Here is a 22,259-nt window from a genome sequence, read left to right on the forward strand (position 1 = left end):
TTTTAATACTGTTAGAAAAGGTTTGGGTTTATAAAATTCTGTTGAGGATGATGTTGCCAGGTAAAATTACTAATTGTACCCTACAAATGGCTGTGCGTAGATAATTTTGATATAAAAAACGTTTGTGGATGGAATGAATATTCTCAAGCTGCTTTTCTACACTTTTTCTCTGTTTTTTCTCTGTTCTGTGGAAGAAGCTATGAGAGTAAAGAGACTATTTTTACAGATATTTTTTTTGCTGAAAATGGAACATGTCCTTATTGTGCGAACAGACTTATCGTAGCTCAGAGAAGGGAAGCTCATAAGCTCTTGTTCTTGGTATGTGCAGTGTAGTTACCTGTGCAGAGGTAAGCAGCTTAGCTCTGCAGTGGATCCAGTCTTTATCCTGACTGCCTCCAGAGGAAATAACCAGGAAATCACCAAATGTTATTGCTGTGAGTCCCCTCTAGTGGTGACAGCAACACCACAGCAACTTGACCAGAAGCCTTTCGGCAAATGATTTTTCACTGAGCTTTGGTTGAGTATTATTTACATGAATTGAGCAGTTGCTCTTGTTAGAGCTCCTGTAAGTAAATCTGCCAGATCTGGTGTTCAGCTGGCTTATGGGATGCAGAAATCATTAGAAACGTGTTAGAACTTATTCACAGAATCATTGAGGGGTTTGGGTTGGAAAATAAAAGAATGCAAGGGAGTGATTGGCTCTTCACCACTACAGAGAGGCTCTGACAAGGCACCTGTTCTCAATGAGGTCAGGCCAGGGCTGGCACAGGGCACAATTGTCACACACCCCCAGAACTCTGTGCCTCAGTCTGTGGGGCTGCAGAGTCAAAGAGGGAAAAGTGCACTCATAGCAGATGTTTTCCTTAGAGATGATATAAAGTGACTGTTTAGTTCGTTATTATCCCATTATTTCCAAAATAACGTTTTCACTACAAAAATGTATCAAACCATTACCCTTGGGTTTTCCACTTGTTTGATTTTCCCAGCTCAGAGTTCCTCAGTCTGAGCTCACTGGGAATCAGCCAGTGGTGGATCTGGTGAAGGAGGAACAGTGTTTCAATGGGAAATGCTTATTTTACTGATGTGTTCTGAGCTTGTAGGGTTTCTTTTGTCCTAAATTGCTCCTAATTCCCAACCTAAAACCTCAGATTAGTAAGTCCCCGTTCTCTGTGTTTAAGATCTCTGCCATCAGTGACAGTGTTGCCTGTGATTTATATCCTTCAGTGAGTGGAAGATCTTCCCTGGCAGAGGGATATAAAATCAAATACTCGGATTTTCCCTTAATTTTTTCTTTCTTTTCATTTTTTAATCTCTCTACTAAACTAGGAGATTTCCTCTGGAAGATATCCCTCAAGATGAAAAGGAAGCTGCAAACTGGCTTCATAAGCTTTACCAGGAAAAGGTAAATAGCTTTGCTTTCTTTTCTGTCTTTTGGGACTTGCACAGGGGAGTGTATTAAGGCAGTGAATAATACACACTGCTGCACTGGATGGAGAGGATATTATGTATAATTAAGCAGCCATCCCTCAAAGTGCTGGAAGGAGCAGGACAGAGGAGCCCCTTGGCAGCAGAGGGCTGGGTAGTGAGGTCTCAAATTGCCAGGAAGCACAATAGACTTCAGCGATATGCCTGAGCTGTGGAAGACTAATAGCAATCCACTGTCTTTTTACATTTTTCAGCTCTTGGATCTCTGTCATGCATTTCTAAAAGCTCCATTTTCCCTGTGGGTGTTTTTAGGCACTCGAGAAGAGTGATAACTGTCTGTCAGGGACAGCCAGTCCTGGCTTTCAGCTGCAATTGTTCTTTGCTTTCATTTTTCTCCCACTGTCACTTTCCTTCTGCCTCCTGGTGATACCTCTGCAGTGGTGTGTGACATGGGACAGACAGTCCCATGCCAGGGACTGATAGACATGCCCAGCATGCCTTCAGATGGCTCAGAGCTTTTCCTTGTGTCATTTCTTTTTCTAACCTTTAGATGATTATTTTCTTGACCACAGATTTAACACTTCTGTGGGGAGTAGGAGAGAGCTGTAATTGTTGTACAGCCCTAAGTGGTGGATTATTGAACTTGAAAAGTGTTTCTTGATTTCTGTGTTGCTTATCTTTGTGGGAAGACAGCAGAGCACAGAAGGTTTAAGTATCCTGGGCTTTCCCCAGCTTTGATGACTTGTGCTGCAGCACTGCCAGGCTTATGCTCAGTCTCTAGGTAGGCAGCAAATTGTTCTGAGTTTCATATTTATTTCAGCCTTATTTGTTTGAATATCTGAACTCTGATTCAGTTAAGGAGAGAGTTTATCTTATAAAGAGCAGTAGCTCATCATCTTCTCCCTCCACTTTTGCTGAATCATGCTGACCTTTCTGGAAATAAATACAGGAAGGAAAAGCACCCAGCTAAGAGGGCTGGTAGTGTCTGAACTGCTCTCTGGCCTGAAGCTGCCCTAAATTACTAAGCAATTAACAGACAAGATGAAGGTACTTAAGAGTGGAGAGGACGATAAAGTTTCAGTTTTTGATGGTGCCAAAATTGCCTTAAGGCTTAAAGGTCACTTGGATGGTCAGCAGAAATGCCCAAATAAGTGACAGGTGATGGAATTTGGTGCTGTGCACCCTTGATGAATTTGTACCACAGATACTGTCCTTAATGTTATCCTGGAGCTGACTAGTCTTGGGCTGCTTGGTGCAGACTTTATGAACCTGTTTTCTCTTTCCTCCAGGATGCTTTGCAAGAGATGTATAACCAAGAAGGTATATTTCCTGGCAAGAAGTTTAAACCTCCTAGGAGACCATGGACTCTCCTAAACTTTCTATTTTGGGCCACAGTTCTCCTCTCTCCTCTCTTCACATTTGGCTTTGGAGTTTTTGCAAGTGGATCACCTCTCCTTATCCTTGCATTCCTGGGACTTGTAGGAGCAGGTAATAAAAACAGAGGTGCTAATCCCTCTATGTGACACATAACAGGATCCTTTACCTCTAATAAGTTCTGTGTATTAATCAATAAGAATGAGGCTTGCAGGAAAATATTTGGAGTTCACTCACCAGTCTTTCTTTCTATTGTACAGCATTTTTATTGTTTCAAAAGCTTTAACCTGGGCAAATTTGCCTTCATATTTTAAGCAAAAGCTGTAGTAGTAGCAGCAGGTGAGTCTTGTAGCCTGATATTATGGTCCCTGAAGGAAAAAATACTTTTACTGGACAGCTTTTCTGTGAATTAATAAAACAAACAAAACCACCACCACAAAAATAACCCCCCAAAACCCCCATAAATACCACCAAATTCCCCCCACCACTCCTGCAACAAAAGAACCTTAGCAATAAAAGAAGGGGAAATAGAGGGAGGGGATATACTTCAGTGTTCATGCTACATGTTAATCAAGAGAAGCAATATTTATATTTTTAAATCTAGATTGTCCCTCTCTTTGGGTGTCATTTGACCTGTGATCCCTGTGCAGCCTCGTACAGCACATGTTGGTCACTGCTGACTTGGGGATTGGGTTAACTCTTGTGGATTCTGCTTGTGTGTTTGCATGTAACTTCCTAGATGCTTGGACTGGTTTTAATGTGCCTCTTATCTCTCTGTTATATTTTAAAGCTTCCTTTGGAGTTCGTAGACTGATAGGAGTAACTGAAATAGAAAAAGGCTCCAGCTATGGCAACCAGGAATTCAAGAAAAAGGAATAACTGACGGCTGCAGTTCAGCACAAATAACCAGACTATGGTATCCGATTAACTTCAGTTAAAAAACAACAACAAACACTTAGAAACTATCTTTTTCTTAATAACTGATGACTAATATTAATGAATAAAACTTGAGCCAAGAATGAAGAAGTTGGAGGCATCGGCTGAAGAGAATGCACCAACCTTCTTGCCTGTTCAAGGATTACTGTAGTCAAGCTGTGGGAGAAAATCTGGGGTGGGGTGGATGAAGAAACTAATTTTTCTTGCTTTTTTGGGGGGACTTGGGGTGGGGGAGAAAAGAGGGCATTGGCCATGGCCACATGTATCTTCAGATGACTGAAAACACTGGTTTCTGTCAAGAGCACTACACTCACTTTTACAACAGGAGCCATTGAATGTTTCCTCTTGCTAAAGCCAACGTAATGTTTATTATTTCCAACTTCTCTTACTAATGAGCCAGGAAAAAAACACCCTCCTTAAGTGAATTGACAGGTGTTCATTGGGTTAGAGTCTTTTTGGCTGTGTTGTCATGGCTACAGATGAAATCCTTTTTTTATGTTACACTGACACTTTTTACTTTCAGGCGACATCTTAAGACTTCTGTAATGCAGGAGAATGGATAGTGGAGTTTGGAACCAGCATATTATCCATCAGCACATCCCATAGAATAGGTCCAGTAGGATAAAATTCTCATCCTATCTCCTGCTCAAGGCTGTTTAATTTCAAAATATTATTTCAGTCTTGAGTGCTGCTTGCCCTGTTTCACATCAAACATGTTCCATAATTTTGAATCTGTTTGGGCTTGTTTGGGTTTTTTTTAATTAGTGGTTGACCGTGGGATTTAGAGTTGTGCAAAGAAGGAATTTTTTTTCAATTCTCCTTTTATTTTTGTTTTCATCTCTCATTACCAAAGTCCAGTTCAGCCAACCTCTCAGAGTAAACTGGGAGGCAGTACTAGAAATCAGCACAATAGTTTTCAAAATGTCTTCTTTTGCAAAAAAATGTGAAAAGGAGAGATCTGTAGCAGTCAGATTTTGAATGCTGGCATCTCTTGAACTTCTAATGAAAGTTTCAATATGGATTCAGATGGGGCCAGGACCTTACCCTGTGTGTGTCAGGATAGGGTGTGCTGCTCTTTTGATTTGATCATGCTTTAGATGTTCATGTGAAGTTTTTTGCAAGGTGAGCTGTGCTGTTAAAAGAGCATAAGGTCTCTTCAGGGATTTTAAGTACTTTTGCTTGTTGACATTTTGGTCTTCTTCACTGAAAATTAGAGCTCAGAATCATGTCTGTACCTGTCTCCTTTTGTTCCTTTCTTTTTCTTCCTTCCTTTTTTTTTTTTTTTACAAATGCACATTCAGAGATTTCTGTAGGTTGCTGCTGTATGCATAGCTGGTGAAATATTTGCAAACAGATGGTAACTATACCTGTATGTTTAAGTCTGAAGGTCACAATCTGCATTTGGCTGCTCGCAGAAGTGGGTGAAATGAGTTGCAGATCTACAGCTGAGGGCAGAAGCTAACCCTCAGGGTTTGTATCTTTAACCCAGCTGCCACTAGAATATTTATCTCACTTTTGTAAAGAGCAGATTTTATCAAAGAACTGGTTGTTGTTTTCATCTTTGCTCCAGTAACCAAGATAAGAGAGTAATAATTTACCTTCTCTCCGAATTTGCTCTTAACTGTTGGAATGTAACCTATTCTCCTACAGGTTTTTCTGTTTTCAAAAACACTGGAAGAGCAATTTTGTAACTTAGAAAAATATTTTACTTGGGGTCATTAATCACTTGTTCTGTCATGCACTTGATTTTTATTTGTGGTCTTTTCAACAAGAGCATTTGAAGGATGACCTGAGTTCTGTCTGTCTCCTGTTGGACTCCACCTCACTGAATCCTTGTACCCAGGCCCCCAATGTTAGTGTGTCATCTTTGTCCCCTCAATAAACTTTCCCTAAGAGAGGGGCTACAAATCTGTTGCAAATGTTAGTGGAATTTGAAATATGCTTTGGGAACTGAGGAGAGCAGAGCCTAGCCGCAACTCTGTTTTCCTTGCTGGATGTTTTTGTACTTTGTCTTCAAATACAGTCAGACATCCAAATGCTGGTAAAGTTAACTCTGACTTTTCCCTGTTTTTAACCAGAGGACTGAGAACAGTGGGGGGTTCTTTCTTTTTTTTTTTCTTTCTTTTTTTTTTCTTAAGTAATTCAGTAATGGGTATAATTCTTGCTTCCTAGAAAGTTGTTACAAATGCTGTATACTTGCTTCCTGAAGATGATATTGAGTATATATAAATTGTACTGGCTTAGCAGAAGAGGCTTGCAAAGCAGGCTGACCATTGACTATGTTTTATACTTACATTTTGAGCAGTATATTAATGGGCATGACAAGAATTTCACAAAATAAATCCCTTCTTAATGCTGAGAAGAGGGGAGCTGCTTAGAGGAGAAAGGAATTAATAGCCTTTCTCTGTACAGGATCCTTTTCTCCTCTTAGTGCATGTAACTCCCTATTCAGGATCATGGGATTAGTGCATGTACATCAAGGGGAGAATAATCAACATTTCATATTTTCTTATCATAACTTATTGGTCATGCTTTCTTTTTGAAAATATAATAAATACATCATCAGATACTTAAATTTTGCTCTTCTAAACAGACATATCAGTAACCACTTGAAAAGCTGAAACCTACAGCAGTGCACAAAACAGTACAAAACCAACACGAATCTCTTAATTTTTAATTTTATCTCTCAAATAGGGGTTTTTATACACGCGCGCGCACACGTACACAGAATATGTATAAATTAAGATGACTGGAAATAGCTGAAGTTAATGTCACTAATGAAGATTAGCAGGTGGGTTGGATTGGAAAAGTGAGCATAGATTTTATATCTTATTTTCTTCTGGTTTAATAGAGCATAGCTTGTATATTTGACTACCAAGCCCTTTAAGAGCAATAATAAACAAAAATATATCATGTTTTTCGTCTTTTGCTTTTCAACCGTGCTAGGTTTAATAAACTTGCAGCTATGGGAGTGTTTTTTTCTCTCCACCTTTCAGAATTTTCATTCATTGCTTATTTGTTTGGAGTAATTAGTTATCCAGTATGGACTTGGAAGCTGACTGCCATGGAGTTCAGCATTGACTCCGAAGAGGAATGGTTCTCAGACCAACATGAACAGATGATAGATGTATGCTCTTGGCCTTGGCAGCACTTCTCATTGTCACCAACAGCAATGATGCTGCTCTTCAAGTGGGATTTGCAGTTCCAAAGTAGCGTCATGTTGACCAACATCTGAGAACCTGGTGAGAGAGTTTGGGGACTGCTGGCCATGTGGCATCTCTGAGTTGGGAAGGCACAAAGAGCTGATGCTGAAGAAGGATGTGGTATCCAGAGGCCTTGGCTCAGTAGGATTACAGTTCTCTCTTGCTCATTGTGGGCTGAATGTGCTCTTGCAATTGACTTTGCATCACTGAGCAAAATATCTGTCTCTGGCACAAAGAGCATGGGCAATGTTCCTTTGTTCTGCTTTAACTTATCTTGAAGGGCTCTACACTTAATTGCTGACCAATGAATCCGACTACTGCCTGTGTCCTAATTGCCTGGTATTCACAGGAAAAGTGTGTGTGTCTGCTCATTTCCACGTGGTACCTCTTGTCTCCATCACCGATGTCTGTATATTTGCCCACCTGTATCTTCTGCAGATGGTTTGGTTACAACCTCTTAGCAGGTATTCGGAGCTTTCCAGTTCAGCCAGTCCTACAGCAGCTGTCTCACATGGCTGGGGTATTGTCTTCCCGAATTTTGGTGCTGGTTGACAGCTCTAGCTCTGAAGTGACAGGGTTGTGTTTGTGTTATGTGATAATGCAGCTTTGCTGCTTCGAAGCAAAACTTTTAACAGGGAAGAGAAGACCATCCCAGGCCTTTTCACACATGCCCTCCCTACCTGGAAACAGGTCCTTCTGGTGAAAGGTAGTTGGGACAAGGTTTTTACTAAGAGTTGGAATAATGAGAAAGCAAGAGAGTCACTGTCCATCAGATATTTGCTGAAAGTCCTGTGAAAGTACTGTTTTGTACCCCAAAACCTGGTTTTGCTTCATATACCTTTTGAAGAAATGTGGGGTTGGAGGCTTTTAAAAATGCTGACTTCACACTACACAGAGTGTTTCAGATTGACGACAGACAATCTGACATATTTTGGCATCTTGGAGAAGAATTTGCTAAGAAGTCTGAAGCCAGGCTTGGGCACAGACCTCACCCAAGTGTTTCATGCTGGGGGCCAACACAGATCAAAGTGAAGAATCCATTCCTTGGTCTCCTTTGAAGATGGGATGCAGCAGGATAGCTCCCAGCATCTCCTGGATGCCATGTGCTTCTGTCCCCTGGTGTGAAGGTTCCGATTCCCAGCAGACAATTGCTGCAAGTTCTGCTGTGTGCCTGCACAAAGAAGCTCATCCCTGTGATGGGAATGCTGAATTTGTACTCCCACCCAGTGTGTCACAGCTGCTTCAACCTTCTGATCATAACAGGTGGCTTCAGGGCTGCTGGTGCTGAGTGAAGCTGGGATCTGAAGAAGGTGACAGCCATGCTGGAGCTGTGAGGGAGGAGGAAGTCCACAAGGTGCATCACTGGGAGGAGCAGGAACACTGACAAGTCCGGCCAAATTCTTGCTCTGAGAAAACTGAGTGATCACCAGGAGCTTTGCAAAGCAGAGATAACTATGTGAGAGGCAAGCTCTGACTCTAACGTGGATGTGAGACCTCCCTGTGACAACTTACAGAATAACCCTTGTCATGTTCACATGGTTTGGGTTAGAATTCCTCCTAAGGGCTTGTTTCAGACGGGGACACTTTCTGCCCTGTTTGTCTCGTTTATTTGATTGTCTCTGCAGCAAGATGCTTGCAGGTTGTGTGTTATTTACCTGCTGTGGTTTAGGGTGAGAACATTCTGGAAGTTAGGGTTACAGGGTCTGTGCCATGTGTGTTAGCCACCAGAAAAAGAAATGAAAATATTTCATACTTCAGAATTGGGAAGACATGGGATTGGCATCTAAGACAAATATGTGTTTCTCTGATCCTTGGCTTCTTTAGGCTTTTAGAAAGCTGCCTGTGTTTCTTAAAATGTTATACCTGTAGTTACCAGCCACTGCCCAGTTTTTGAACCAGTAAAGAAAGATTAATTGTGCACTTGCACTGTTGAGAGCACTTGAGTGCAGATAGTCCATTTCTCAAAACCACTAGCAGAAGCAGCATTTTATCTTTTTAGGAGAAAAATGTATTTTAAAATTAGACACTTCAGCAGCAATCAGAACATAATAGTACTTTTAAAATTTAAATTAGAAATATTCCTTAGCGTGGGGGCTACCACTGAAAATTGGTAGTCTTACACAACTTTTTTCATTTTGGCCAGCATGCATTCTTAAGGAAAACACGTTGAGTTACTAATTACTAAAACACAATTTGCAAAGGAAGGAAGAGTAGGTAGCAGAGCCTAATCAGGAATTAAACTTCACTCCCCGAGGCATGAGTGGGTTCTGTGTCCCTCCTTTACTCCGTGCATGTGCAGAGAGCCAAGCTGTGTCCCTTTGTGTCCCTTTGCTTCAGCTGTGTCTGAGCTGTCCCTTGTGACATCTGAATGCTGAACTCACTCACTCCTCAGATCACCAGCAAGTTACTGTAGCTTTAATCTAAACCTTCTCTCTGAGGAGACTCGCCCTCCTTCAGCTGATTGACGTGTTGCAAACCTGTCATTCGGAGGGGAGAGCAAGTCACCAGATGATCATTATTAGCCAAATCTAACGAGTAATAAAACTGTATACAGGGTATGCATTTACTGTGCATGTGTATATATTTTTTGTACATTTTTACAGTTATTTCCTACACTTGATTTTATGACGTTCAGAAGAAATCTGTCTGAATCTGGTGAAAAACAAGAAGCTATTAAGAAAACCCAACCCTGTCACCTACTGTAGTTTTTACAGAAAACTGTGCCCAAACAAAAACGCAGATTTACAGTGCTATGCAAATTTTACTTTGTAAGTTGTCTCTTCAATTTTGCTTAACTAGTTTATGCTGTTTTTACTGGGCTTTCAGGAAAAAAAAAAAGATGAATGCAAAAGCCTCGTCTTGTAAAATAAAATAGCTTTGGCTGTGTGAAAGTACTGTATATTAGAACCTCATTCACACTTATTTAACTGTATGTTATTTTTGTACATACTATGATTGAATAGAGGGGGTTTAATTGTGCTTGAATGAAAAAGGGTGACTGCCCAGCATTTGAATTTTTTCCAGTGTTAAATGAGCAGCCCATAATGTAACTGGGAGATCTGCATCTTTTTCCTACTTGCCACTCTGATTTTTGTAACTGAACATGCACTAAGGGCTATTTTCTTTTTGCTTTGGTTGATTTCATTTCCATTTATGCTTTTTGGTCTCAGTCTTGCGAACTGACTCATGTAAGGGCCACATGTCTGCAGCAATAACCTGGATGGATCATTTTGTGGGAATGGGAGGCAAGAACAAGATGAAGCCTATGGGCATTCCCTGTACAAAGCCAGTCCTTCAGAACTGCAGAGGAATGGTTCATTACTGAGCCACCTATAGCAGTAATATATAAAGTTTTGCATGGCTCTTCCAAAGGATCAGAATGGGGAGGGAGAGTATCTTCCTTTCCTGAAGAATCCTCTAAAGTAACCCCAAAGTTGTATAATCTAAGTTGACACTGCAGCAGGGTAGGGTGAGATGTATGGAGAGATCCTGTAGATTAAACAAATTTGTCAAATCTGACATCTTTTAAGTTTTTATTTTTCACTAGGAAGATAAAGCACTTTCTCCTGCATACACCAACATCATACACTGTACCTTTATATGTTCTCCGTCCCCTGAGCCATCAGCTCTCTCCCTTATGTGATCCTTTAGCAAATGACATTTGCATCATAATATCACATTCCTGGGTCATCTTTTTGCTACCCTGCAAGCACTGGGTTCTTGGTTTCTCCTGTAGGTTTTCTGTTCCCTGATCTGTTCCCCTTTGAACAGTCTAGGTTGGGCTGAGCTGCCTTAAATGACAGATGAGTGGTGTCATGTGTCACTGTGTGGGAGGACCTATTTTTTGTGGAGAGGATGGGCTTCCATTCTAAGAGTATGCAAGCAGAAACTTTTTTGTGTTACTTTTGAGTTCTCGCAAATACAGCTTTTCTTACCTCAGTGCCTCTGCTGGGTCTCCTTGCATCCATAATTCACTTTTAGAGGATGATGATTTTGAGCTGGAACCAACCAGTGTCAGACATCACAACTCCACCTGTGAGAAGCAGTGAGCAGTGGGGTTTATGGGCAAGGGGAGGTCAGTGGGGCAGTGTGTCACTGCAATGTTTGACAGCCAGCACTGCATAAAAGAGCTGTGGAAATGGAACAACACGTTTGCCCATGGATGAAGGCACAGGGGATGTTAGGTGGTTTGTTCCTGTGCTGAGCAATCGCCATCACAGTGACCTTTAGGCTATGGAAGCTTCTTACACACCCTCTCTTTAGCTGCAAACACCACTGGAGGCTGCTTGTCGTGGTGGCATTTTCTGTATGTACTTTCATGTCACTAATTCCACTCTTTTTCTTCCAATACTACATTAATGCATTTGGGAAAACAGCCTGGAATTCCATAAAAGCAATACTGTGTTCCAACACCAGATACAATCAGCTGCTGCACTGGGAGCAAGTTCATGGTTCAGATGTGTCCCCCTCCTGAGAGCTGCTATGTTGGGCAGAGGGCTTTTGGGGTGAGGAACTGGCTCATGCACTTTCTACATGCTTCTAAAACTGGAATCTGTTCTGAGAGACTTGACAGAGTGCCTCTGTGAAACAAAACTTTGTGTGACAGGATTTTGTAGGTGGATACAAGGTTAATAGCTGTGGTATGGGTTAAGGAAATGCTCTCCTGGATTTCATTACATCCTATATTATATGTCAGAGTCCAGTGCTCTCTGCCCAGGTTCTTTCAGCCATCCCACACGTGGAGGGGATAACGATTAATTCCCCCTCTCCTTGTGTAACTCAGGGAGGTATTTAGACCACCAGTTGATCCACTCAGCTGTTGGCAGCTGTTGATCTGAACCCAAGGCCACTCCTGGTCCCTGTTGTGCAGAGCTGAAGTCAGTGCCACAGCTGTGGTCTGTCACACCCCACAGCAAGGGACCTTGGCAGGCCTGGGAGGTGGGGCCAACGGGAACTTCATGAAGGTCAACAAAGCCAAGTACAAGGTCCTGCATCTGGACTGGGGCAATCCCAGACACACCCGTGGGTTGGGCGGGGAAGGGACTGAGAGCAACCCTGCAGAGAAAGACTTTGGAGTGATGGTGATGAAAAACTCAACGTGAACTGGCAGTGAGCACTCATGTCCTGGTCTCCATCAAAAAGAACATGGGCAGCAGGCCCAAGGAGGAGATTTTCCACCTCTGCTCTGGTGAGACCCCATCTGCAGTTCTGTGTCCAGTTCTGGTGTCCTCAACATAAGAAGGATGTGGAATTGTTGGAACAATGTGAAATTGTTGGAACAAGTCCAGAGGAGGACTGGAGTATCTCCCCTTTGAAGAGAGGCTGGGAAAGTTGTGGCTGTTCAGCCTGAAGAAGAGATGGTTGTGTGGAGAGCTCAGAGCACCTTCCAGAGTCTGAAGGGGCTACAGGGAAGATGAAGAAGGACTGTCTGGAACTGTAGTGACAGGACAAGGAGTGCTGGGTACAAACTGAAAGAGGGGAAATTTAGGTTAGACGGGAAGAAATTCTTTACTGTGAAGGTAAAGAATTTACCTCACATTCTGTGGTAAGGCCCTGGCACAGGCTGTTCAGGAAGATTGTGGACACCCCATCCCTGGCAGTGTTCAAAGCAAGGCTGGGTAAGGCCTTGAACAACCTGGTCTAGTGGGAAGTTCATCATCAGAACCAGGTGATCTTTAAGGTCCATTCCAACCTCTTAAAATTCTATGATTCCTTTATTCATTCCTCACATGCATCACACTCACTGATCTCCACTGAGCCTTCTCTCCTGCTAGGGGTTACAGGTCACACACAAAAATAACATATATGATATCAATACATTATATGAGATACATGCACATATAGAAGTCCTCTATATTTCCAACATCATTATGTTCTGCTGTGATAAAGGTTTTTGCCAAAAGGATAGCACTGCTATGATGATGCTGCTGGAGCTGGAATTGTGGCATCTGAGCTGATGGGGCTGGAGTAGGCATTTCTGCTCTCTGCTGGAAAGACAAAGCATGTTGCTTCCTAGGGCATTTGCTAGAAAGCAGAGTGCCAAAAGCAGGTGCCATCTGTGGTCACTGCCTCTGTGCAGACACAGCACAGGATACAGGGAGCAGTGCAGTGTGGGGATTGAGAGATGTGGACCATGCTATGCAGGCAAAGCCAGTTTATCACACCAGTCACCCATATTTATAGTTTTCTAAGTTCTCTACAAAATTTTCCACTCAGACCCCTTTGCCCCTGTTCCCTTAGAAACAGAGTCTTTATGGTTGTCACGTCCTTGTTTCATTCTTCTGTGCCAGCAATGTCCTTGTCACATCCTCTCTCCTCAGAGCGGTCAGAGTGACCAGACGTCATGTCTTTGTTTTGTTCTTGCCTTGAGTTTCTCTCTCCCATGACTTCCACTGGTGAGTCCACAGCTACCCAGCTCAGCTTCTGTAGCTGTCTGATCTTCCACAGTGCAAGGCACACCTCACCCTGAGGACAGGTTCTTTTACTTTGCTGTGACTTGTGGTGTGAAAATGAACTGCCTTTGTTTTTCATCTTGCTGATGTCAGGCAACACTTGGAAAAGCCAAATTCAGCGCCAGCCTAGTTGTAACATCTCCTTTTTTTTTTTTTTTTTTTTTTTTTTTTTTTTTTGTTTTTGTTTTTGTTTTTGTTTTGTTTTGTTTTGTTTTTCACTTCTGCAGTGAAGTTACATGTAGTTAAGTGCTCATGGTTGCTCCATTTATAAGGAATATCAGTAGAAGAAAGAAACTAATCAGTTTAGGAATGCATACAAATCTCCTCCCACTTTTGCTGCAATGAAATATGAATTCCACAAATACTATCAGGAAAATGCTAATTCTTGTTTGCTTCCTATCAGCTCAGAGCTCATTGCCAAAGGTAGGAGACTGCTGCCCTTTGCCTCTGTGCAGCAAAGCTGCTTTGTAGGTGATAAAAGTAGGGTCCACTCTGCCACAGAGCTGAGCTGATCCCCTTGAGGTTCCCTGGGAGAAAATCCTTCTCTCTGAGGTTACTCCTCTCTTCACGCAACTGCTGCAAGTGTCATGTTTGACCAAACAAGGCTGACTTCTTTTAGGCACAACTGGGCTTTCTCCCAGCTGTGAAAGGCTTTACTTCAAGCAATTGCACGAAACTGAGGTATAGGGAAAATGCAATCAATGCTGAATGGGCAGGCAAACCTCTTTCTTGTTTTCCTGTTTTCTTCTTATGTTCCGCCCAGCTCATAATCATGTAATTCCCATCATTTACAAAGTTTTATGGCAAAAAAATCTGATTTTTTTTAAATTTAATTATTTTCTATTATTTAAAATTTTGAATGTTTTCATTACAGAGCATTTATTGGGATTATAATGGCATAATCTGCCAGAAGGATGCATCGCTTCCTCTCTGTCAGCAGGTAGGTTCAGAGCAAGACTCTAACTGAACACAATAAAAGAGTTTCCCTGGCAAATCCCATATTTCTTTTCTGATTAATTTAAGACTGGAGAAGACCTCAAACTGCTAAGAAATGCTTTTATGAAAAGGCTTTTGAATATTCCTCAGCTGTGAGGTGTGGACAAGACACAACCCTGTGCTGCAGACTGGAACTCTGTATTTTTGGGCAGGGAAACTTGCTCACACCAGGGTTAGTTCCCTGCTAGATGGGAAAGAAACCACATTCCCCCAGCACCTCTGGCCCAGAACTCCAGTAAGATTAGAAAAGCAGGCAAGGGAAACGTGCAAATTTGTTATTTCCTGAGAGTGTGCACTCTTTTGCTGGCTGCCATGCAAGAAGGCAGCTGGCCTATCTAAATTAAGTACTGCACATAATGGAACATAAATTATTGCTGTTAACTCCAAAGCAATAACGTGGTTAGGGAGAACAAATTGCATGGAAGCAATATGGGAGGTTTGCTTACTCTCAAAGGGATCTCTTGGTGGAGTAACCTTTGGGGCTAATGTTAGGTCTGGGAATTTTACAGGCACTAATAGGATTAGGCACATGATTTCCTTTTCAGTCTGATGTGAGTCAGTGTTTAATTCCCTTGGGCTTCTCAGAGATTTCAGCACAGGTTCACAACTGTCACCCAAACCATTGGTACACCCAGATAGTCCCTTCTGTCTCCCCCAGACAAGGAGATTTATTATTCTGTCCATCAGAAGGGTAAAGGGCTTTGTATTTGGTGTGCAACCTGTGACAAAACAGTACTCACTGCCACTCAGGACACAAACGAAATATCATAACTATATAGCACCTTTACAAAAATGAAATACCAGAATTTTGTTGTTCCACTTGTAAGAGGAAACCTCATTTCTCAACAGCTGACTGAGGAGGGTTCAAGTTTAGTTTTACTCAGCTTCAGTTTGGTGCTCAGGGCAGGGCTCTCAGTACCTTTGTGTCTTCAGGCACAGCTGGAAAGGACTAACAGGGTGTTAAAAGTAGTGAAGGTTTGTTTGCAGTGCTGCTACAGGACCTGGATCTAACAGCATCATGTTTGAAATATTTGCTGCTGTATTATTTGGGGGACAGGGGTGGTCAGAGCAAGAACTGATGAGAGATTTCATTGTCCTTTCTCTCCCATCAATGATATATTTTGTTTTACAGCTGTCTCAGTAGCTTTATTACTAAGAACACCGGGGTCTAATAGGATCAAAGCCTGGAATAGAAACCTGTAGTGGAAATAGCCTGTGTGGCCTGGATGTCTTTATGATCTCAAAACTTACACTACTGCTGAGTCGCTGGTTGTTCACCCCTCCTCTTTCTCCAAGAAATCACCCATACCCCGTAAATTTAACCCTCTGAGAGGGTCCTGCTGTCACGGCAGGACACAAAACCAAAATAAGGATTCTGAAGGGGAGGATTCTCATCAGAATATTTACTTCCATACTTATTATGAGTGGCTTTCCAGGCCTCTTTTTCAGACTTCATTATTCTTGTAGTACTTCAATTTTGCCACCCAGGGAGGACCTGCCTAAGATAAGCTTGCAATGGGAATCTAATTTCTAATTAATAATGCATTTTAATTTAACAACTAATAATTTTACATTCTAATTTGGAATTGAGCTTTCCCTTGATGAATGCAGAGAAGAGTGTTTAAATAACCATCTAACTCACTCTAAGATTCCTTCTTTCCTTATTCCCATCAGTTTTACATTATTCCTTGGACACGTGTGAGCTCTTCCTCAGGCTGGTGTGATGGACACAGATTAAACAATCATCCTTAGAAGATCCTTACACTAGATCCTTATTGTCTAGAAAATTGAAATAAAATTTTAATGGTCTCATTCTTACCAACTTCAGTGCTCTTCAGAAGCTACTCTTAACAAGGATGATAAATGAAGTAACAACCCAGAACTACTATGATATGTTTGTACAAAAGCATAATTAGTTAGTAAAGGTGTATTTTAACAATGTTTCCTATAATGTGGTTTTTAAAGTGACCATACATCTATTTTCTAATTGTGTAGTAAGTGAAAAGGAATAGAAATAAATATATTCTGGAGGAAAGGGTTGTCAGTCTCCAGCTGAGAGAGTTCAGGTGCAGACTGCAGAGTACAGCTGATAAAAGAATAGTGAATTACCTTGTGAGCTGGGAGCAGGGAGCTCTCTAGCTGTGCACAGATCAAACACATTGTGCTCTCTCCATAGAGAGATGATGGCAGGTTCATCATGGTAGGTCATGACAGGTTTCCTGTGTTTGGTGATGAAATCACCATCCTGGTGGTGGTACTAAAGCCCCTGCACTTGAGTTGTGCATGGAAACATCCCATGGTGGTGTCCCTTTACCTTCCCCTTTTCCAAAGAAGAGCCAGTGTTCAAATGTTTATCTTTCTGTGCTTCTAACTCCTCTCAGGATAGGGTAACTTTCTGGACAAGCCATCCTTTTCTTCTAAGGTCTCCAGTCTCAGGAGGAACTTCAGAATTATGCTGGGGTGTGACTGTCCTGAGACTCTCTGCCTTGGGCTCTCTGCCACTTGTACTCTTGGCATAAATGAGAATGAAAGTCCTGACACAAACCTCTCTCATGAGTGAGGAGAATTGATTTCCATTTTCACACAGTTTGAGCTGATGTCCCCATGACAGCTACTACAGCTCCATGCTCAGCAGGGCTGGGTAGCAGGGAAAAGGTGGGTGCTCAGGGAAGCAGAGGCAGGTCTTACAGAGGAGTAGCATCCATGAAAATCCAGGGAGAATGCTGGATACTCTCTGTTTGACTCTTGCTGTTCAAGACCTGCTAATTAGCCCTGTGCCTCCCTGCTGGCAGCTGCAATGTTTCTGTTTTGCAGCTCCGGTCTATTCTGAAAATAGTCCAGAGCTGAAGAACTCCTGGGGCTTGAGGGCCTTCTCTGCCTGCTGGCACCTGACCTTGTTTCTGCCCACATTGGTTGAAAAGTTTAGATTTCAGGGAGCTGTGAAAGGCTCCAAGATCACTGCACTATTGCTAGTTAGTTACTAAGTATGTTAGAGTAGCTTGGGAAATGGATCTAAATGTGTTGGGGGAGAAGAAAAGGAGGCAAGGGCAGTGGTAGCTCAGCTGCAGGTTGAATTCCTCTGGTCTTCAGAATTAGCTTAGAGTAAGGGCTGTCACATCTGCTTTTTCCTCTTCTTTCATGTGGTTCATGTGGTACAGGGGGAGCAGGAGCAGTTGCTGGCACCATTAGACATGTAACATTAACATCCTGGTAATGATAATGATAATGTTTATACTTTCCTATTCGAAATTTCACACTTTGAACTCGTTCCTCTTTGTTGAGGCGTGCTTGTAACACACTCAGCACTTGATCTGAATCCAAATGCTTTTCTTATACCTGCAAGGTAGAGCTGCCTCTGATAACTCAAATGTGCTTCCGTTTTGTGGCACTCTCCCTGGATGAGTAGGATTTTAGAGAACTGTTCAAAGCAAACTGTTTGGAGGAGGAAAGTCTGTCTCAAGGGGTGTTAGAAGAGAGGCACTGCCAGGAAAGGAGGTTTCTTGGAGTCTCAGAAGGCACAGACTGATGTTGAAAAGATTGTGAAGATTATGCTGGACAAATAGCAAGGTACTGATTCTCCCTTCCAGGCCAGGGAGCATCTCCTCCTCCTTGCTCCAGCTGCTCTGCCCTGATTGCTGGCCAGTATTTCTGTAGACTCCTTTCTTAAATATTTTCAGCAAGTCATTGCAGGGAAACCCACCCAATCTGTTAAATGAGATTATTGTAAAAACAAGCAGAACTGGACACTCTTTTCCTCCACCAAGCAGTTGGGATAGGCAAGAGATTGTGAGGGGACTTTGCTGGGCTAGCTGACCCCAATTGGCCAAAGGGCTTTTCCTGACATACAATACAATGCCATAAGGTCACTGTCACCAGTAAAAACTGGGACAGAGAAAAGGAGATTTCTGGATTCCAAGGTGGCTTCTGCTTGGAGAATGGCTGGTCTGCATGTGAGAGGTGGTCAATGATTTCCTTTGCTTCATTTCTCTTTCCTTCTAATAAACTGTTTTTATCTTAACCCATGTGCATTCTCACTTCTGTTTTTCTTCTTTTCTCCCCCTGTCCTGTTGGGGATGGGAAAGTGAGCGTTTGTGTGGCTGCTGGCCAGGCTCAACCCACTACATCCAGCAGAAATGTTACAGTGTGGTCAGATATGGAGAATATAAAGATTAGCTTTTTCATGGCAAAACTTTACTTGGATTTTATATGAATGAGAGGATACAAGAAATTCATGACTGTTATTGCTAGCAAATCCTGGGATCCTAAGATCTATTGGTTATTTTACAGACAGTCAGATAACACTGGAGAGGGGGAATCAAATTGTCCTGTAGACACAGCTGGTTTTGTCTTCATCCTGACTGAAACCTGGCATAAGAATTTTACTTTCCTCCTATCAAACCCTCGCCTGCTGGTGATCATTTCCTTTCATCAACACCATTCTTTCTGTTTATCTTCTCTCTCTGCCTCCCCAAAATAGTTGTCATAATTTTCAAACTCAGCAGGAACATTTTCAAATGTGGATTTTCCCCTGTAATGGACATTGCATCAAAACATAAGGCAATTAGGGATACACTTTAAGTGCTTTCATTTTCCTGCTGCTTAAATATTTGAAAGAAATTCATCAGGAGTTGTCCCAGTAGAGACCTGAAGACTGACATCATATTTTAGGATTTAATGTTATAACAAAGAGCTGGGATTTAATTAACCTTCTTGCCCTTTGGGAGACCTGAGACATGGGATCCAGTTCCTCAGAAAACCACTGCTGCTTCTCTTGCAGTTACTGAGCTCTTTAATCTCTGTGACATGTTTGATGGCTTTGTTTTATTTTGATCAACTTCAAGCACCAAACATTTTACAATTAAATTCCTTGTCCTGCCTTGCAGAGTACATCATTTAAACAAACCAGTAACAGAAGAGAAGCAAGGGAGAAAAGAAAGAAATTCAGGAGCAGAAAATGGTGTGGGATATGCTGACCTCCTCTGTTTGCCTGGCACCTTTGCCACTGGGTTTGTGCACATAAAATACAACAGAACAGGACAATGAGAAATTTAACCCTTGGTTTACATTAACCACCACACAATATACACAAACAGCACCTCTGAAACCAGTTTCTTCCTCTGAAACAATACCCACCTTTCAAGTCAGACTTCATTCCTCCTCTAGGAGGGAGAGTTCCCAAAAGCCACAGAAACTGCCCATGAAGCCTAACCCAAAGCCAGCCAGATAATACTGATGGGACTGCCTGGTGGCAGGGGCTATTGGGTATATAAACCTCTAAGTTATCAATAAGAAGAAACATCACAGAAGAACAACTGTGCAAAATTCTGATGGGAGAAAACTTTGAATTCTGTATGGTAACTTACTCCAACTAACTCTGCAATAAATCCTGTTGCAGAGAGAAGCTGTGAACTGAGGGAGAAGTGAAAAGGCTGCACGATCAGAGTGCACAGACAAAGTGAAAGCTGGAAGAAGAGAAACCAGCTCCTGCTAATGGAACAGTTAATGAAGTGCAGTTGAACCAAGTGGTTGTGATGTGCATAGTCTGGGTGTGGCAATGTAATGAGGAGTAGGGATGGAAAGAAAGGCTGCTGTGCCCTTCTGTCCACACGACCTGAAATCCACAGGAAAATGAGATGCACAGACTTGGAAACCAGGAAAGTCTTCCTGGTTTATTAATGTACATGCAGTCTTTCCATCCAGTCATACAGATGCCTCCTAGATTAATCTGCTCCTTTATACTGTGCCTCAAATATCCATCCCAGGGGTGACCTAATTGGGCACTAAGCCTGTGGCTGGAATAGAAATGATATTGCTGATACATTAAAACACTTGTAGAGGCTCTGCCTGGCCATGAACTACCTTAGATTTAGCTCCTCCTCTCTTACTGATTCCTCATTCAAAGTGCAGGCATAATTCTGCCTTGGCTGATGTGGCAACACAAAAGTTTTAGGCACCTGATACCCAGCAATCTGAAATGGTGAAGAGAATTTACTTGGTTAAAGAGAATTTGCTTGGCTAAAGAGACTGTCTGGTAGGAAAGAATTAAATTTTATCTTGCCATGGATGTGAGGTTGAAAAATTGTAGAGAACTGTAGCACTATGGTGGCCTAGTGTCTGCAATGATTATGTTTTGTGGATAAAAAATTAATATTCACTTAAGACATGTACTGATTTCTAGTAGAGACAGAGAATATTTTAGCTGGTGTAAAGGCAAAAGGAAAAGCAAAATTCTAGTTAGCCTTCAAGTGGTCTCTTTTTTCCCTTTTCCACATTTTACCCAGAAGGAAAATTACATCCATTCATTTCAAGATGCAAGATAAAAGCAGAAAATTGTCAAACTTCCAATTTCCAAAGGCTTGATTTTTTTCTCTGTGTATTTTCTATGAAAGGCCTACTTTTCCCACGAGAGACTCGTCAGTCTCACTTTCCTGTCAAACTGACCTTCAAGTGTTTTTGGCAATTAAACACCTGAGACACAATGAAAAGTTGTTTTCTTTAGTCTTCTTGCCTATATTAATGAGCCTGTCTTGTTTTTTGGGAGGGAGAAGATGGTTTAGGAATAAATCCCAAATGTAGATGTATTTGCTTCACTTGCTATTAAAAACAGCAAACAGGGCTAGGACAGGGGTTTTAGTTTTGTGAGTTTTTTGTTTGTTTTTAAGAGAAACAGATATACTGCAACATAAGAACTAGAGAGGAAATTGAATTGTTTATCAAATTCTAAAGCGATTAGAATGTTAATCCCAGTGAATTTATTGGCCTTAGCTCTAATCTCTGAGAAAAGGGGATAAATGCATTTTGACTTGGGTTTACCTTTTTTTCTACCTGTGCTCTTCAGGACAGATGCACAAAATGAGTTATTTTGGAGCTTACTGGGAGGAATTTCTATTTTTTAATAAGTGCATAAAGATCTGTTTCAGTAAATAATTTTTGCCATACACTTATCACTTATACTGTAAAACAGTGTTTAAGTGCTGGCATTTTTAAAATAAAATTGTACCATGATATGTCTTGACTCCCATAGCACTAAAAGGTGTTTGTGTTCAGCTGCTCACTTAAACCTGAAAATCAGGTAAAACATTTTATTGTGCTATATAAGATTCTTAAAGTCTGACTGTGCCAAGGAAACAAACTCTGTTACAACCAAGGTGAAAGTGAATTTCTGTGCAAATGTTGGTGAAAATATTCAAACAGATAACAACAAATAATCCCCACAGTAAAATGGTAGAGATAAAACTGGGAGTATTCAGCAGTAATAAGGGATAAAATATGTTACAAGAATTCTGTAATTATTTTTGAATTGACATTGTAAGTCCAGAAAGCAGGCTTAAGGTTTTGCTGAAAGAAAATTCTAAACAAATTGACTTCTGTAAATATTTGAACACCCAAATCACCTGAGCACAATGTCACTGTGCAATAAAGAGTTATGATTAATTCACAGTTTACTTAATAGTCCTACCTGAGGTTACATTTGGCATTACACATGTGTTTTCCATTTTTTACCCCTTATAGGAGGCTACTTTCAATATGCCCTTCTAGATCTTACTCACTTTTATTTGAGACAGTAGGTGCAAACCCTCTAAGTTTAGGATTCTTGATTCTGAAGAAACTGCAGATGACCAAGGTGAACAGCAGATTTATTTAAAAGAAAGGAACAGCATCTCAGTCTAAAGTAAAACAAGGCTCAATCTTATGGATCCAATACCACTAATTAGACCCAACAGAAGTGCAATGGGGTGTTATTATCTCTATGCATTTAAAATCCTGCATTATAAACCATTAAACTTCAAGGGCCACATTCACTTATATATTTGAGATCAGTGGAAAATACGATCCCTAATGCACTTACTCCCACCGAACTGGCCGGGAACAG

The 22,259-nt window shown here is 41.5% G+C and overlaps 1 protein-coding gene across 2 annotated transcripts in view; it reads left to right on the forward strand.

The window, feature by feature from the left end:
* Positions 1 to 10,877, forward strand: part of AGPAT3 (1-acylglycerol-3-phosphate O-acyltransferase 3) — an 88,074-nt gene extending 77,197 nt beyond the window's left edge. For both annotated transcript variants that reach the window (XM_083885273.1, XM_083885274.1), the window contains 3 exons: positions 1,327 to 1,402; positions 2,715 to 2,913; positions 3,590 to 10,877. In XM_083885273.1, coding sequence (XP_083741399.1) covers positions 1,327 to 1,402; positions 2,715 to 2,913; positions 3,590 to 3,678 — 364 coding nt within the window. In that variant the 3' untranslated portion in view covers positions 3,679 to 10,877. The remainder of the gene's footprint in view (positions 1 to 1,326; positions 1,403 to 2,714; positions 2,914 to 3,589) is intronic.
* The last annotated feature ends 11,382 nt before the right edge of the window (positions 10,878 to 22,259 follow it).

This window comes from Zosterops lateralis, assembly GCF_965231275.1.
Source record: "Zosterops lateralis genome assembly, chromosome: 2".
NCBI lineage: Eukaryota > Metazoa > Chordata > Aves > Passeriformes > Zosteropidae > Zosterops > Zosterops lateralis.